Source organism: Populus alba, chromosome 11 (assembly GCF_005239225.2).
Source record: "Populus alba chromosome 11, ASM523922v2, whole genome shotgun sequence".
In the NCBI taxonomy this organism is placed as follows: Eukaryota; Viridiplantae; Streptophyta; class Magnoliopsida; order Malpighiales; family Salicaceae; genus Populus; species Populus alba.
In genome coordinates, this window is record NC_133294.1 from 17,297,552 (window position 1) to 17,315,145 (window position 17,594).

Below are 17,594 nucleotides of genomic sequence, written 5' to 3' on the forward strand. Positions count from 1 at the left end.
ATCCACAAAGAACAGTGCCTTTGCTGTTCCATAAACACAAGGAAATCTGTAATGTTCTTGCCAAAAAGGGATGCAATGCAAATGGCACATTGGAATCAGTAATGTTCTTGCCAAAAAGGGAAAAAACAAGAAGCTTAGCAATTATCGATTAAGTATTGCCTATCATCATCATGCTGTCTCAAAAGAAAAGGAAATCTGTATACCATGTTCTTGCACTCAAGACTAATTACAGCATCAGTTACACACCCATCAGGTCACCAAGAACCAGCCAATTCTGACAGTCTTAGCAGCAAAAATCTGACTATTGCCACCAAGAGTTGGAAGTTCTGTGATTTGATTATTTTTATGATGATCCAGCCTATAACTAGTTTGCATAGGATATATTGTATTCTTCTAGCAAGTATTGCCATTGCTTTGATATGCCTAAAAAATTCAGCTTTGAAACTTTTACAAATGGCCGGTCTTGCAAGCCCAGCAGAAAAACAATCATGTCATGAATTTTGTCTATCGGCCGGAAAGAAGTGTAACCGTGACATTGTTGACGGATTCTGGCCTCCGGTCGTGCTGGAGGGAATCTGTGTCTCGCTCACTCCGCCTTTCTGAGAATGCAGGTTGCTTGGGAGTGGGAAGATCCACAATTTCACTATTTAGCATGGAAATGATAGTGAATATAGCTGGCCTGTCTTTTGCAAATTCCTGAACACATAGCAAACCAACGTGTACGCAACGAAAAATTTCCTCGCGGAAAGAAGGATATGAAATTCCAGGATCTACCAGAGCTGCAATGTTGCCCTCGTTCCACAATCTCCAGGCCTGAGAAGTCAAGAAATATGCTGAAGTTAATGCAGTTTTAATAATTTTTTATCATTAAAACAAGGAGTTGGATGGACATACATATCCTAGCAGGCTCAAATCGTCCTCGTTTCCATAGAAACTGGAATTTTTTCTTCCACTTATAATCTCTAACAACAAAACTCCAAAGCTAAAGACATCGGATTTCTCTGAAAATCGACCTTCCATGGCATATTCAGGGGACATATAGCCGCTGCATCATCAAAAAATAGATTTCAGAGAGAAAAAAAAGAAGTGATAGATAACAGGACTGGAATTGATAATGGAACAGTACTTACTATGTTCCAACAACCCTTCTAGTGTTAGCTTGGTCTTCGTGGTTACCAAATATCCTAGCCATTCCGAAATCTGAAATTTTTGGATTCAGTTCTTGGTCCAGTAGGATGTTACTAGCCTTCAGATCTCGATGAATAATCCGCAGCCTAGAATCCCTGTGAAGGTAAAGCAGACCTCGACAGATTCCTTCCACGATTTTGAAACGATTTTTCCAATCTAGAAGTTGCTTTCTAAGAGAATCTAGACAAAGTGCAGCGCAAAAGAAATGTGTGAGGGTAAATAAATTTATAGATAAACGATGGTAATCACTTTGGAGATATGAAAATTGCCTAACCAAAAAGAAATGCATCCAAGCTTTTATTTGGCATGTATTCATAGAGCAACATCTTTTCCTCTCCTTCAACACAACAACCAAGAATTCTTACAAGATTTCTGTGTTGCAGTTTAGAAATCACCACAACCTCATTCATAAATTCATCGAATCCTTGTCCAGATGATCTTGAGAGTCTTTTCACAGCTATTTCCTGTCCATCTGACAATTTTCCCTGCAAAATTTCTACCTATTGTATAATTCGATGTTCAATTCAGTATTAACCATAACAACTCCATTGGATCAAACTCAATTTTACCTTGTACACTGGACCAAATCCACCCTGCCCAAGCTTATTGGCTGTATTAAAGTTGTCTGTTGCATCTATCAGCGTTTGTAAACTAAACAGAGGTAGTTCTTGAAGTTTAACATGGTTCAAGTTATCTGGGGTCATGTTTTCATCTGATAATATTGGATATCCTACCTTCCTTTTTGATAAGAATACCTTCTTGCTTTTCCTCTTCCTGTCTGGTTAAATTCACAAATAAGCATCACTTGTACATTTCATTTTACTTTTGAATGAAACTTGAGAATATTTAAGAAATTCCAGCAAGCTAATACCAACATGCAATTTACCTATCCGCCTCCAGGAATAAAACACACAGATCGCAATGGCAATGGCTCCCACAACCACTGTTAAACTGATAATTACTTTCAGGTTTATCTTTTTATTATCTGCAGAAAACAAACAGCGTTATGTTTAGAATTTGCAAAAAACCAGCTAGTTTATTACCAAAAGCTACGAATACTGCTAAAAAGGAAGTGAATATTGGAAAGAGAAAGAAAAAATTACCAAGTTCTGAATCAGCTAGGCGAATGTACAGATCTGCCGCTTTTATGGGAAACTTCTTTAAATCTGTTAAGTTTCCCCTCCATAACATACATCCAAAACCTGGATAATATGAATAAGCTATGCAAGAGCAATTAATATTCAAGCACTCGTTTTTACAAGTTTGTTCGGATGTCGAAGATAACCACTCAGAAAAGTCTGGCACTTTCATCCTCTCCAGTTTCAAAAACCCGTCTTCTTTGCCCACTTGACCACCATTTTGTGTTCTTTCACATTGCAATTCCCTCCTCCTAACACAACCACTAGTCCAGTTTCCATTATTCCATTCGTCTGCATTGTTTGGTTCAAAACCTTTTAAACAACTGCAAATTGGTGAATCCTTTGGGTTACAGCTTCCAAATGACCCGCACTTTCCATAAATATCACACTCATCTTTAGGAAAATTCCACTCGTATCTCCATGACCCCTCCGTATCATCCCAAACTACTTTTCCGAATTTACCTTCAGAACTCAGGATATAATTGCTGATTAAAGACTCGTTAGCGAAACCAACACTTAGAGTAAAAGTTCCATTTCCTTCATCTGCAATATTAAATCCATCAAGATAAACAGATACCATTTCAGGAATTCCAATAAAAACCTGACCATTCCAGGGACCTGTCCGCCAGATTGGACGACTACCATTCCAAATGTAAAACTGAGGAATTCTTGAAGGATCAATACCACCAGAGATGCTTCCGATCGATGGATCTGAAGGGCTTTTCCATGATGTTAGTAGCGTCTTTTTACCTGTTCTGGAATTAGCAGTAAGTCTCATCTTTGGCATGTAAGTATCTGAAGGTTCCTGGAAACTCTGCCATAAGCTGTTCCCATTTTCACTCCCTCCCAAGACAAGGTTTCCATCATCCAAAAGCTGCGCTCTTGAACCATTCATTCCAGTCGAGACATTTGATGACCAGAGAATATCTTGCTGACCATTCAAAACAACAAGATTTCCATCTTCAGAAATTGTCATAATCCCAGAAGAATCGTTGAGTGGCTTATTTCTGTTAGCCACCCAAACTGGAGTTGTAATAGAAATATTACTGTACCATATCGCTACATAACGATTTGTGGAATTAACAGGGCTGAAAAATCCCAGTTTGAACTTGTTCCCAGCAGAGACTATATATTCAGGATCTTTGATAAACTGAGATGATGTAATGGTATCTACGGAAGCTCCAAATTCCAAACAAAAACAATATAGTATTAGAAGAAAAGCTATTGTGGATGTGAATCTGCCAATATCCATAGTTGTATATTTAGAAGCACAAAAATTATAAAACGAATATTTGGCCAAGTGCTTGTTCTTGATTGGAATTAAAGCTTTATTATATCATGAATTATTGACCATTCAATATATGCTTGTCATTGTAGCTCAGCTGTCACTTCCTGCCGTCATACTTTCCTTGGGCAATATATAGGTGTTGGTCAATTATGTAGACTCTGATTCTGACAATGAGTTGGTCAGAGTCTACATAATTGACTAACACGTATGTATTTGCCAAGACGAGTTCACATTAGGGTTAATTTAGACCATGCCAAACCAACCATGGTTACAAGATGGAGAATGAGAGTGACGAATTGATAAAATGAAATAAATTGAAAATTTATTGCAAAAAAATGGAATTAAAATATACATTATCAATATCTTGCCATTACTTTGATATGCCTAAAAAATTCAGCGTTGAAACTTTTACAAATGGCCGACCAGCTGCAAGCCCAGCAGAAAAACAATCATGTCATGAATTTTGTCTATCGGCCGGAAAGAAGTGTAACCGTGACATTGTTGACGGATTCTGGCCTCCGGTCGTGCTGGAGAGACGCTGTGTCTAGCTCACTCCGCCTTTCTGAGAATGCAGGTTGCTTGGGAGTGGGAAGATCCACAATTTCACTATTTAACATGGAAATGATAGTGAATATAGCTGGCCTGTCTTTTGCAAATTCCTGAACACATAGCAAACCAACGTGTACGCAACGAAAAATTTCCTCGCGGAAAGAAGGATATGAAATTCCAGGATCTACCAGAGCTGCAATGTTGCCCTCGTTCCACAATTTCCAGGCCTGAGAAGTCAAGAAATATGCTGAAGTTAATGCAGTTTTAATAATTTTGTATCATTAAAACAAGGAGTTGGATGGACATACATATCCTAGCAGGCTCAAAGCCTCCTCGTTTCCATAGAAACTGGTATTTTTCCTTCCACTTATAATCTCTAACAACAAAACTCCAAAGCTAAAGACATCGGATTTCTCTGAAAATCGACCTTCCATGGCATATTCAGGGGACATATAGCCGCTGCATCAACAAAAAAATAGATTTCAAAAAACAAAAACAAAAAAAGGAAAGATAACAGGATAAGAATCGCTAACGGAACAGTGCTTACAATGTTCCAACAACCCTTCCAGTGTCAGCTTGGTCTTCGTTGCGACGAAATATCCTAGCCATTCCGAAATCTGAGATTTTTGGATTCAGTTCTTGGTCCAGTAGGATGTTACTTGCCTTCAGATCTCGATGAATAATCCGCAGCCTAGAATCCCTGTGAAGGTAAAGGAGACCTCGACAGATTCCTTCGACAATGTTGAAACGTTTTTTCCAATCTAGAAGGTGTTTTCTTGAAGGATCTAGACAAATAGCAGCACAAAATAAAATTCATGAGGCTAAACAAAAGACTCCATGAAAGATGTTAATCTGCTTCTAATATGTTAAACCGCATATCTGGTTGGGAATCTGGAAAACTGTAATGTATTTACTATTTACTTAAGAGATAAGGCAAAAGCTCTAACCAAAAAGAAAAGCATCCAAGCTCCTATTTGGCATGTACTCATAAACCAACATCATCTCTTCTCCTTCAACGCAGCATCCAAGAAGTCTCACGAGATTCATATGTTGCAGTTTTGAAATCACCACAACCTCAGTCGTAAATTCTTCTTGCCCTTGTCCAGATGCTCTTGACAGTCTTTTCAGAGCTATCTCCTGCCCATCTGGGAATTTTCCCTGCAAGTTCAATCAATCCAATAACTAGCTGTTCAGTTCAATGAACCATAAAAACTCCTCCACAACACAAGCATTACCTTGTACACTGGACCAAATCCACCCTGCCCAAGCTTATTGGCTGTATTAAAGTTGTCTGTTGCAGCTATCAGCATTTGTAAACTGAACAGAGGTAGTTCTTGAAGTTTAACATGGTTCAAGTTGTCTTGGATCACGTTTTCGTCAGATAATATTGGATCCTTCCTTTTTGGTAATAATACCTTCTTGCTTGTCCTCTTCCTTTCTGGTTAAATCCACAAGTAAGCATCACTTGTACATTTCATTTTACTTTTGAATGAAACTTGAGAATGTTTAAGAAATTCCAGCAAGCTAATACTAACATGCAATTTACCTATCCATCTCCAGGAATAAAACACGCAGATCGCAATGGCAATGGCTCCCACGACCACTGTTAAACTGATAATTACTTTCAGGTTTATCTTTTTATTATCTGCAGAAAACAAATTGTGGTATCTTTAAATTTGGCAAAAGCAAAACTAGGGCAAAAGATCAAGTTTCTTCACCTTTCCATTTGAATAACGAAGTTAGTTTATCAGTAATTTTCTGTAACAGGAAATGGTTTGAACGCAACATTGTAAACGAGAATTGGATAGAAAATGAAACGCTTACCAAGTTCTGTATAAGCAAGGCGAATGTAAAGATCTGCCCCTCCACTAGAAAACATCTTTATATCAGTTAAGTTTCCCCTCCATAACATACAATATATACCAGTATAATAGGCATAAGCTACACAAGAACAATTATTCCAGCAGTCATATCTGCATTTTTGTTCAGTAATCGAAGATGACCACTCAGCAAAGTCTGGCACTTTCACTCTCTCCAGCTTCAAAAATCCATCTTCTTTTCCCAGTTCACCACCATTTTGTATTCTTTCACACCGCATCGCTTTCCTTCGAACACAACCATTAGTCCAGTTTCTGCTATTCCACTCATCGGCATTTTTTGGTTCAAAACCTTTCAAGCAACTGCAAATTGGTGAGTTCTTTGCATCACAGCTTGCAAATGACCCACACTTGCCATAAACATCACACTCATCTTGAACACTTTCCCATTGATATCTCCATGATCCCTTATTCGTATCATCCCAATCTACTTGTCCAAATTTTCCTTCAGAACTCAAAACAAAATTAGTGATATAAGACTCATCAGCAAAAACTACACTTAGAGTAAAACCTCCATTTCCATCATCCGCAAGATTAAATCCATCAAGATAAACAGAATTCATTTCGGGGACTCCGATAAAAACCTGACCATTCCAGGGACCAGTACGCCAGATTGGACGACTATCATTCCAAAGAACTATTTCAGGAATGCTCGAGGGATCAATACCCAAAGAGAAGCTTCCGATGGACGGATCTGAAGGGCTTTTCCATGATGTTAGTAGCGTCTTCTTACCTGTTTTGGAATTAGCAGCAAGTCTCATCTGTGGAATGTAAGTATCTGAAGGTTCCTGGAAACTCTGCCATAAGCTGTTTCCATTTTCACTCCCACCCAAGACAAGGTTTCCATCATCCATAAGCTGCGCTCTTGAATCATTCATTCCAGTCGAGACATTTGATGACCAGAGAATATCTTGCTGACCATTCAAAACAACAAGATTTCCATCTTCAGAAATTGTCATGATCCCAGAAGAATCATTGAGTGGCTTCTTTCTGTTAGCCACCCAAACTGGAGTTGTAATAGAAATATTACTGTACCATATAGCTACATACCGATTTGTGGAATTAACAGGGCTGAAAAATCCCAGTTCAAACTTTTTCCCAGCGGAGACTATAGTTTCAGGATCTCTGATGAACTGAGACGATGAAATGGTATCTATAGAAGCTCCAAATTCCAAACAAAAACAATTTAGTATTAGATGAAGAACTATCATGGATGTGCAGCTGCCAAGATCCATGATTGTAACTTTGGTAGCACAAAAGTTATTTAAAAGACAAAAAAAAATTGGCTAAATGCTTGATCTTGATGGGAATGAAAGCCTTGTTAGTTTATGAATTATTGACCATTCAATAAATGCACGTCATTGTCTGCAATGGCCACTTCCTGTGCTTTCTTACGTGGGAACAAAATGATTCCAATCAGTCAATTATATCAACTCTGGTTGGGAGTCATTGAACTTCTCGTGAAAAGGAGCTTTCTAAGAAAGATCGTCTTTATCACCTTAGTCAACCTATAAACAATACAGGGAAGTCATCTTTCGCAGCTTAAACTATTCAACAATTGTAGCCAAAATCTTCTTCTTTCTTACGCAAATAGGATTATAAAGAGAAAAGCATGGATATGTATTAGCCAAATTCTTTGGAAATGATAATAATCTATGTATTTGTGGCGAACATGTAAAGTTGAAAGGAATTGGAAATTCAATTTGGGTAAGATTTCTGCTAGATGGGAAAGGTTGAGTTTATTTAAGGGTTTTATTGAATAAAGATAGATAATTACAAGGGTATGATTGAAATGAAAAAAAGTTTTATGAACTAATTTGAGCCTCCAAAGTTGAAAATTATCTCGTTGAAGTTGCTTGAATATCAAACATTGTGATCTAGATCCAAATCAATCCACTATTATTTTTTAAATCCTAATGACACGTGTCAATGGCCATCCATTCTAAGCCCGTCGTGTTTCTTAGCAGCCAAAATCTTTAAATATTTTTTTAGAGTAATAATTTAATTTTTTTAATAAAATATTTTTAAAAAAAATACCACTAATTATTTCAACCTATCATTTCTATTACAAAAAATAATTAGACATTTTATTATTTCATAAATTATGACACGAATTTGATTTTTATAAATATTGATTTTAAATGTCATTACAATAGTTGTTGTGTATTTATTTTTTCTCTCTCGAAAATGTTAGCTTAATCTTTATTATTCGTGGTATTTCAAGTTTAATCTTAATTTTTTTAATATTTTTTTCTTGGTTTTCTTTTAACTTTTTTTTTAATTTTATCTTCTAATCCAAATTTATGTATATTGTTTTTTTAAATTTGGTCTTTATTTTTTAAAATTATTTTACCTTTTTGTTAAAGTTATTTTTCTTTGCAATTTCACCCTTAAATTATTTTTTTTTCTATATCAATTTTAATTATTTTTTTAAATTCTTTTGTTATTTTCTGATTTGATTTGATTTTTCTTTTTCATTTCATTATAATAAACAAGAAAAATACTGGAAAATTCTCGTGTCCCAGAATCATTTGCTGATTTGACGTGATCTTCAATTACACATTTGCTGAATTGCTGTGATCTGCAGTGTTCATTTCCATAATATTCTTCTGAAGGTGATGTGTGAAAACGCGTTCTAATCACTTGATGATTCATGGAAAGGGCTGCATATCCAATAACAAAATGTTTTAGAGGAAAGAAAAACTCTTTTTTCAAAGCTGTATCTGATCTTTAAAAAAGAAAAGAAATGAAGCCATCAGCCTCTTATTGGCTAGAACAAGACTCTTTTCCAGTTCCCAGCCATCTTAAATTTCTTGACCATTTGCAATTTTCTCGTTCCCTACCAACCGTATGTATCATCGAATTCGTCCTTGATTTTGTAAAGCAACGATGCACAATGCATCAATTTTTAGGTCATTTTCTTACCCCTTTTTATCCTTATTCTTTTAAAAATATATATTTTTTTAAGTTGCCATGATCATTTTTTCAAAAAAAAAAAAAATTGGTTTCTTTGTTGTTATTGTTTATTTTTTAAAACATCTAATTAAAATAAAACCAATTTATTTAATCTAATTATGAATTTTTTAATAAAAATATGTAAGGTAAAAGACTAATATGAGCAAAAACATGGTTGATCCGTAATCCGGCTAAACCCGATTGAGACCTTTTTTTTTTTAATGTGCTTTTTCTCCTAACCAAAGATCCCTCTTTTTTTATATTTTTTAGTTGATTATTAATCCTTTTCAAAGTTCATTATATAAATACTAGAATAATATTTTATTTTTTCAATGTGAGATATGAAGCCCTTTACTATATATACTTTATATTCACAAGAAAAAAGTTATGTTTTTTCAATATGGGTTAAAAATTCTTTTTGGTTTAAATACTTCAACTTAAGAAAATAACATACTATTATAATATCTTTTCAATATACGGTAAAAAACCTTTTAAAATAATCTTTTAAAACTTCATTATTTATAACATATATAGTTTATATTCACATGAATTATTTTTTAATATTTTCATATGAAATATTAAGACTTTAATTTTTTTTTAATGTTTTTTATTGATTCAGGTTGACCTAAAACAACTGTATAACTCAAGACCTAATTTCTTATTTAAATCAAGATCGGGTTTGATAATTATTCTCACAACTAGGGTGCCAAATGTATGGAATGACCAATGGACAAAGCATAAAGGATTCTCTACAAAAGCATAAAGCAAGCAGAAGGAAGATATCTTCGGATAAGCATGAAATGCCAAATCGGCGGCAGGAGAAGAGTCAACAAGTTAGTGAGTTGACTAACCAGGGCAGGCTCGGTAAGGTCTTATAGCAAATATTGCCTTCGTTTCACAATTTCCATGCCTGAAAAGTGAAAACAATAGTGGATATTGGATAATTTTTAGTCAATAAAAAGAGATGGAACTTCGCAGAACTTTAGCAAAGAGTTGGAGTTCATTGCCATAGAAACTGATATTTTTTTCTCCCACTTGTAATCTCCATCAACAAAACTCCAAATCTGAAGAAACAGGATTTCTCCGAAATTCGACCAATAGATACAGTGTAATCTCTCATGGAGTGTTATTTTATCACGCAACTCAATCAAAAGGTGAACCTGAAAGGTTGGGTTTTTTCAACAATTGTGACAATGTGATGTATTGTCCGCAGCGATGGCAATTTTATTTGTATACCAGTCAAAATGTAATTCCATGAAGGTTCAAGAGCAAGAACAAGAACAAGAACAAGATAAGAAGATGGTTAAACTTCTTGTCTGGTTATGGACATGTTTGCATAATTACAAAAATGTTTTATGAATATTATTCGGGATAGGTTCTTCACGGTCAATAACTCAACATCTGTAGCCATGTCAACCACATATCAAAGAAAATGGAAACGTTTTTCTTTCACCGGCACAAGGCTTTGACAAAAACAAGTCCTAATGGGTCACTATCTGTATGGCTTGTTTCCATTTCAACCTCAAGAAATTACGGCTTCGTGGCTCATTCTTGAGAATTCAACATGCTTTTATAAAATTATTTTTAATATTAGTACTTAAAACTATGTTATACAATATTATTAGCATAACAATGATGTGAAAAAAAAAACAGAAAATAAATTGAAGTGAAGTGTATTGATTATCTAGAATTGTATTACTTAAGTTTGTAGTTGAGGTTTTGTGTTGTAATGCAAATTTAAAAATCAAGGGTTCTAAAATTTAATTAAAAAGGGAATAGTGAAAAGAAAAAAAATTGAGAAGATTTAATTACTTAATTTGTTTTTACTAAATTACATGTAGATGGCAAGTTTTTCTTGTTAATAAAAGATTTAAATATATTTAGTAGATAAAATACTTTTAAGGGTGATAAAGTAATTTTATTATATTTAAAAAAATATAATTTTACTATAATATCCCTGATCAATTGATAAATGATATTTTAATTCTTTTTAAAATTACAACATTATCCCTGAAATTAAAGCAATTATTCAGTAAAGAAAAAAAAAAGTCAATACAATGCTTAAATTTATATTAGTTCTCCTCACATACTACACCAAAATGCTAAGCCCTTTTTATTTATTTTGTAATATATATATATATATATCCACCAGCCCAACCACCATTTTCAGGCCTGAGATGGACCCTTATCCACATCAGCCTTAAATCTGATACTGATAATGTTTTTGATGTGGCCCAAATGCATATGAATGAGGAATAATGCAAATTATGGATTTTGGATTTCCTTTGGAATATGCACTATGCATCCGGCTAAATAAGTGAAAAAAATATGGCCATGTTACGTTCTGGGATTAAATTATAGATACACACATATATGACATAAAAACTATATAGAAACTTACTTTTTAAGTATTTCTTTTTATTTAAATATGTTAATTGAGGTAATCGAATGATTGGAAGTTGAATATATTTCTGTATGAGAGGTATTTCAAATAAATGTATAAATATTAGTATAGCTTTAGTATTTTTTTTGGAAAATATAAATATCAAGAAGTACAATATTACTAATTCTACATGTATATTGCTATAGATAGCAGATTTAAAAAGAAAGATAAAGTAGCAATAACTAAATTTAAGAGATAAAAGATGAAATTGGTGTTGATCTTTTTTTTAGTTATTATAATAATTATCAAAACAATTTAACTTTTGAATCAATTGTAAACCACATATAATTTCAGAAAAAAAAAATCCTTTATCTTGTTCACTAGGATTAAAATCATAGATATTAAACTCAGACCGGCCCGAAGAGTCGACTTAGAACCCGATTAACCTGGTGGCTGGACCAATCCGAGTGAGATAAAAGATTGAGATGAGCAACAACCCGGTTGACCTATTAAACCCCGAACCTATTTTTTTTTTCAAATTTGTTTTTTCTTCTAGCCAAAAACCCTTATATAGTTTATTGTTAATTTTTTTCAAAGTTTATTATATAATTACTAGAATAATATTTTATTTTTATCAAAATAATATTTTTTTTAGTTGATTGTTAACCCGATCAACCCGATAGCTGGATCAGTCCGAGTAAGGTAAAAGACCAGAATGAGTAAAAACTCAGTTGACTCATGACCCGACAAAACCTAAACCTATTTTTTTTTAAATATATTTTTTTTCTTAACCAAAAACCCCTCTTTTTATATATATTTTTAATTAATTATTAATTCTTTTCAAAATTCACTATATAAATACAATATTTTATTTTTATATATAAAAATATTATACATCACATTTTCATCGGAATCTTAAAAGTACATGGCAATGCACCTACCATAAAGAAGATACTACACCTAAACCCATTTTCATCGAAGCAACGGGCATTTTGGAATTGTTGTGATGCTCACACCCTTTCTGGTTTACAAATCACTATATATATATATATGGTCTGGCCTAAATATTTGAAGCTTACCAATCACAACCATATATATGTCAACATTGATATATATATATATATATCATTTCCCCATGGTGTTGACAGAAGACGAGAGGTTTGAGAGGGAATTCAAGTTTTGAAGAGAGCAATATTGGCCAAAAATCCACAGCATGGAAGCCTTCGAAATTTCCTTTTGAACTATTTGTTTCACATCTGCGCATTCCATTCGATTATGAGCTGCTTTTCCGTGATAACCAAGAAACAATTACTGACTCCATATACTTGCCAAAGCAGCTATGAACTGCACTATCACATGATAACCTTTGGAAAGGTCTGTCATCACACTATATTTCTAGTTTTGTTTTTAAAATTTTGATTCTAATCGAGAAAAGGTAATGGTAACAACGCGACTTGAAATTTATGCAGGTATTCTTTTTTTTTCGTCTTTTTTTTAGGTCTTTTCTTTATATGTTTTCATCTTTTCATATTCAATATATGCACTTATGCATGCAATCGACATCAATGGTGATGGTCGCCTCCTATCCTCCTTTTTTCACGAGGGAATATCAGAGATAGTTACTTCATCCTTGAAAATGGATAAAATGCATTTCTCTAAGACTACCAAAAAATGTAACAATGAGTTTTCTGTGAAAGACCCCATTTATTCATTTATCTCCCCAGAGAATCAGTATTTCCCAGCTTAAATTACACTACAAAAGTATAGTTACTCTCTAAAAATCGGACTCTAAGCAAGAAGTTTGGGGAATTGACACTAGTGTATTCTTTTGGCACGAAGACCTTGAGAAATCTGTAGAATGCTGATGCATTCACTTCTTACAAACTTCCCATAATTTCTTACAACCAATTGCAGATCCAGACAGAAAGATAGCAATGTCACAAAGTTCTATTTATCGAGCTTCGAGTGCTGTGATGGAGACATTGTTAATAGAACATCTCTGTTTGTTCTGTTCAGAGGATTCTTTGTCTAAATAACCTAACCTTTCAGCGAATGCTGATTGTTTGGGAGCAGGAAGATCCACAATTTCGCTGTTTAGCATTGAAATTACAGTAGATATAGTTGGTCTATCTCTTGCAAGCTCCTGAACACATAACAGACCAATATGTATGCAACGAAAAACTTCAACCTCAAAAGAAGGGTTTGAAATTACAGGATCTACTATAGCTCCAATGTTTCCCTCATTCCATGATTTCCATGCCTGCAGAAGTGAAAATATCAACACACATAAGAATATCTAATTATAAATCCACAGAAAAAATTCGAGATTTTGCATTACAAAGCAAAGAGTTGGAGGACATACAAATCCTATCAGGCTCGAAACTTGTTCACAGTCATAGAAACTGGTATTTTTCCTCCCACTTGCAATCTCCAACAACAAAACTCCAAAACTAAAAACATCTGATTTCTCTGAAAATCGGCCCTGTATTGCGTATTCAGGGGACATATAGCCACTGCATACGAAAAAAGAGATTAATGAAACAGTGATAGATGATAAGAATGGGATTTAAGAAAGAAACAGGACTTACTATGTTCCGACAACCCTTCTAGTGTTTGCTTGATCTTCATTGCCACCAAATATCCTGGCCATACCAAAGTCTGAAATTTTCGGATTCAAATTTCCGTCCAGCAGGATGTTACTTGCCTTCAGATCTCGATGAATAATTTTTAGTCTGGAATCCCTGTGAAGGTAGAGCAGACCTCGACAGATTCCGTCAACAATGTCAAAACGTTTATTCCAATCTAGAAGTTGTTTCCTGAGAGGATCTAGACAAATTGCAGCCAAAAAAGAAGTGTGAGAGCTTCAATATTTGACTCGTAAAAGTAATTGTAATCTGCTCTAATGGTTATGCAAGTTGGGTAATTAGCTCTGACCAAAAAGAAATGCATCTAAGCTTTTGTTTGGCATGTACTCATAGACCAACATCTTCTCTTCTCCTTCAACACAGCAACCAAGGAGTCTCACAAGATTCTTATGTTGCAGTTTAGAAATCACCACAACCTCATTCATAAATTCTTCTAGTCCTTGCCCAGATGCTCTTGACAGTCTCTTCACAGCTATTTCCTGTCCATCTGCCAATCTTCCCTGCAAAGTTCCATTCATCCTACTTCTGGATTCAATTCAATTAACAATAAAAACTCCACTAGCTCAGAAGCATTATTACCTTGTACACTGGACCAAAACCACCCTGCCCAAGCTTATTGGCAATGTCAAAGTTGTTTGTTGCAGCTACAAGCTCTGGTAAACTTAAAAGTGGTAGTTTAGCTTGGTTCAAGCCGTCTTGCATCATGCTTTCGTCTGGTAAGATCTTCTTGCTTCTCTTCTTCCTTTCTGAGTTACATCCAGGAAGTAGGCATCAGTTGAACATTGCATTTTGTTTCTTTTCAATTAAAAGAGAGGATGGTTTTCAAGTCCAGCAATGGCTAGTACTCAAATGCATACTTACCTCTATAATCAGTAATTCGCCTCCACATACAGAACACACAGATTGCGCTGATAATAGCTCCCACAACCACTGTTAAACCGATAATTACCTTCATACTTGTAGTTCTATTCTCTGCAGAAAACAGAGGTTTGTAATTTTAGATTTGACAAAAACAAACCAGGGGAAAGGATCAAATTTCTTCAACTATCTACATGAATACGAAAGTACAACAGTAATTTCTATGAATATTTGAACAGAGTAAAATTTGAAGCAGTATTGTAAAAGAAAACCAGACAAAAAAAATGAAACAATTACCAAGTTCTGAATAAGCTAGGCGAACGTAGAGATCTGCCCCTCCACTAGGTAACTTCCTTGTATCAGTTAAGCTTTCCCACCACAACATACAGTGTATACCAGTATAATATGCATAAGCTATGCAGGAACAATTATTCATGCAATTTTCTCTACATGTTTGTTCCGAAACTGCCAAGGACCGGTCAGCAAAGTCTGGCACTTTCACTGTCTGCAGCTTCAAGAACCCATCTTCTTTGCCCGCTTCACCACCATATTGTATTCTTTCGCACTGCATAGGTCTCCTCCTAACACAACCACTAGTCCAGTTTCTACTATTCCATTCATCTGCATCTTTTGGTTCAAACCCTTTCATACAACTGCAAATTGGTGAGTTCTTTGCATTACAGATTCCAAATGACCCACACTTACCGTAGTCATCGCACTCATCGTTTGGAAATCGCCACACGTTAACCCATTCCTCCTTCCCATAATCCCAATATAGTTCACTAAAACTTCCATCATAACTCAAAACAAAACTTACGATATGTGATTCGTTGGCAGAACTTAAGATTAGGGTAAACGTCCCATTTCCATCTGGTAAAATATCAAATCCATTGATATTAACTGATTTCATTCCTGGAATTCCAATAAATACCTGATCATTCCATGGACCAGTCCGATAGATTGGATGACTATAATTCCAAATGAAACACTGAGGTATCCTTCCTGGATCAATTCCAACAGAGAAGGCCCCAATGGATGGATCTGAAGGGCTTCTCCATGAGGATAGCAATGTCTTCTCGCCTGTTCTTACGTTAGCGGTAAGTCTCATGTTCGTTATCATTGTATCAGAAGGTTCCTGAAAACTTTCCCATAAGCTGTTTCCACTTCCGATTTCTCGCAGGACAAGGTTTCCATCATCCATAAGCCGTGCACTTGAATTACTGACTCCCTTTGAAACATTTGATGACCAAAGAGTTTCTTTCTGACCATTCAAAACCACAAGATTTCCATCCCCAGATATTGTCATCACCCCAGAAGAATCGTTGAGTGGCTTGTTTCTGTTAGCTACCCAGACTGGTGTTATAGCCGTGACACTACTGAACCATATTCCTACATAGCGATTAGTGGAATTAACAGGGCTGAAAAATCCCAGTTTGAACTTATTTCCCGCAGAGACTATCGCATCAGGATCTTTGACATACTGAGATGAAGTAATTGTATCTCTGGCAGCACCAAGTTGCAAACAAAAAAAACACAGTAGGAGTAGAAGGGCTACCATGAATTTGCTGCTGCCAAGTCCAGCAGTTGGATATTCTTTTAACTGATTTCTTGTGCTTCGTTACAATGAAAGGCTTACTAGATTTTGAGTGATGGCCCAGTCGATACATGCATGGCATTGGCAACAAATGTCGCTTCTATATATTGTCAAGTTTATGTCCTCTTATGGAGAGTGTTATTTTATCACGCAACTCAATCAAAAGGCCGTAAACCTGAAAGGTTGGGTTTTTCAACAATTGTGACAGGTTCCCTTTTCCTGGAAGGAGATTATAGGAACAAAAGTCGCCGGTTTGGCCTACCCAGGCAGGTACGTGCCGGCCGCAGGGATGACAATTTTATCTGTATACCAGTCAAAATGTTACTTCTTGTCTGGCTATGGACATGTTCAAATTGGTTGAATCGCATTGCTAAGCTGGATGGTCTATTCTGCCATTAAAACAAACGACTACCATTCCAAACAAAAACCTCAGGATGGAATTGAAGAGCTTGTCCATGGTGTAAGGGTCCTCCTCTCAACTGTTCATCTAAAGTCAATACAAAACAAAAGCTTTTATTGGCTAGTTTTGACTTGCCAACTCACATGTAAACGTGAAAAAATTTCGTATAACAAAATAGTAATTGACAGCTTAAATGTTAAATTTTCAATTATATTACAATTTAGAATAACAATTGCATGGAGAATCAAGCTTATATTATTAGCATAACAATGATGTGAAAACAACAGAAAATAAATTAACGTGAAATGTATTGATTATCTAGAATTGTATTACTTAAGTTTGTAGTTGAGGTTTTGCATGTGTTGTAATGCAAATTTAAAAATCAAGGGCTCTAAAATTTAATTCAAAAGGGAATAGTGAAAATAAAATAAAAATTGAGAAGATTTAATTACTTAATTTGTTTTTACTAAATTATATGTAGATGGCAAGTTATTCTTGTTAATAAAAGATTAAATATATTTAGTAGATAAGATACCTTTTATACTATATTTAAAAAATATAACTTTACTATATTATCCGTGATCAATTGATAAATAATATTTTAATTCTTTAAAAAATACAACTTTATCCCTGAAATTAAAGCAATTATTCAGTAAAGGAAAAAATAGTCAATACAATGCTTAAATCTATATTATTTCTCCTCACATACTACACCAAA

The 17,594-nt window shown here is 34.8% G+C and overlaps 3 protein-coding genes across 3 annotated transcripts; all 3 read right to left on the reverse strand.

Moving 5' to 3' along the window:
• Positions 1–115: 115 nt before the first annotated feature.
• LOC118031269 (G-type lectin S-receptor-like serine/threonine-protein kinase At1g11300) lies at positions 116–3,704 on the reverse strand. Its single transcript, XM_035035621.2, has 7 exons — positions 2,292–3,704; positions 2,075–2,173; positions 1,758–1,966; positions 1,463–1,673; positions 1,131–1,368; positions 895–1,045; positions 116–813 (listed from the first exon to the last, which is right to left on the reverse strand). Exons 1-7 carry the CDS (start codon positions 3,577–3,579, stop codon positions 505–507), a joined length of 2,505 nt encoding a protein of 834 aa, XP_034891512.1. The 5' UTR covers positions 3,580–3,704; the 3' UTR covers positions 116–504.
• Positions 3,705–3,911: 207 nt separating this feature from the next.
• On the reverse strand, positions 3,912–7,399 carry LOC118031270 (G-type lectin S-receptor-like serine/threonine-protein kinase At1g11300). Its single transcript, XM_035035622.2, has 7 exons — positions 5,989–7,399; positions 5,711–5,809; positions 5,400–5,602; positions 5,112–5,322; positions 4,712–4,949; positions 4,473–4,623; positions 3,912–4,391 (listed from the first exon to the last, which is right to left on the reverse strand). The coding sequence occupies exons 1-7, from the start codon at positions 7,274–7,276 to the stop codon at positions 4,083–4,085; spliced, it is 2,499 nt and encodes an 832-aa protein (XP_034891513.1). The 5' UTR covers positions 7,277–7,399; the 3' UTR covers positions 3,912–4,082.
• Positions 7,400–13,053: 5,654 nt separating this feature from the next.
• Positions 13,054–16,557, reverse strand: LOC118031271 (G-type lectin S-receptor-like serine/threonine-protein kinase At1g11300). Its single transcript, XM_035035624.2, has 7 exons — positions 15,180–16,557; positions 14,886–14,996; positions 14,604–14,770; positions 14,314–14,524; positions 13,968–14,205; positions 13,742–13,892; positions 13,054–13,639 (listed from the first exon to the last, which is right to left on the reverse strand). The coding sequence occupies exons 1-7, from the start codon at positions 16,438–16,440 to the stop codon at positions 13,331–13,333; spliced, it is 2,448 nt and encodes an 815-aa protein (XP_034891515.1). The 5' UTR covers positions 16,441–16,557; the 3' UTR covers positions 13,054–13,330.
• Positions 16,558–17,594: the final 1,037 nt, after the last annotated feature.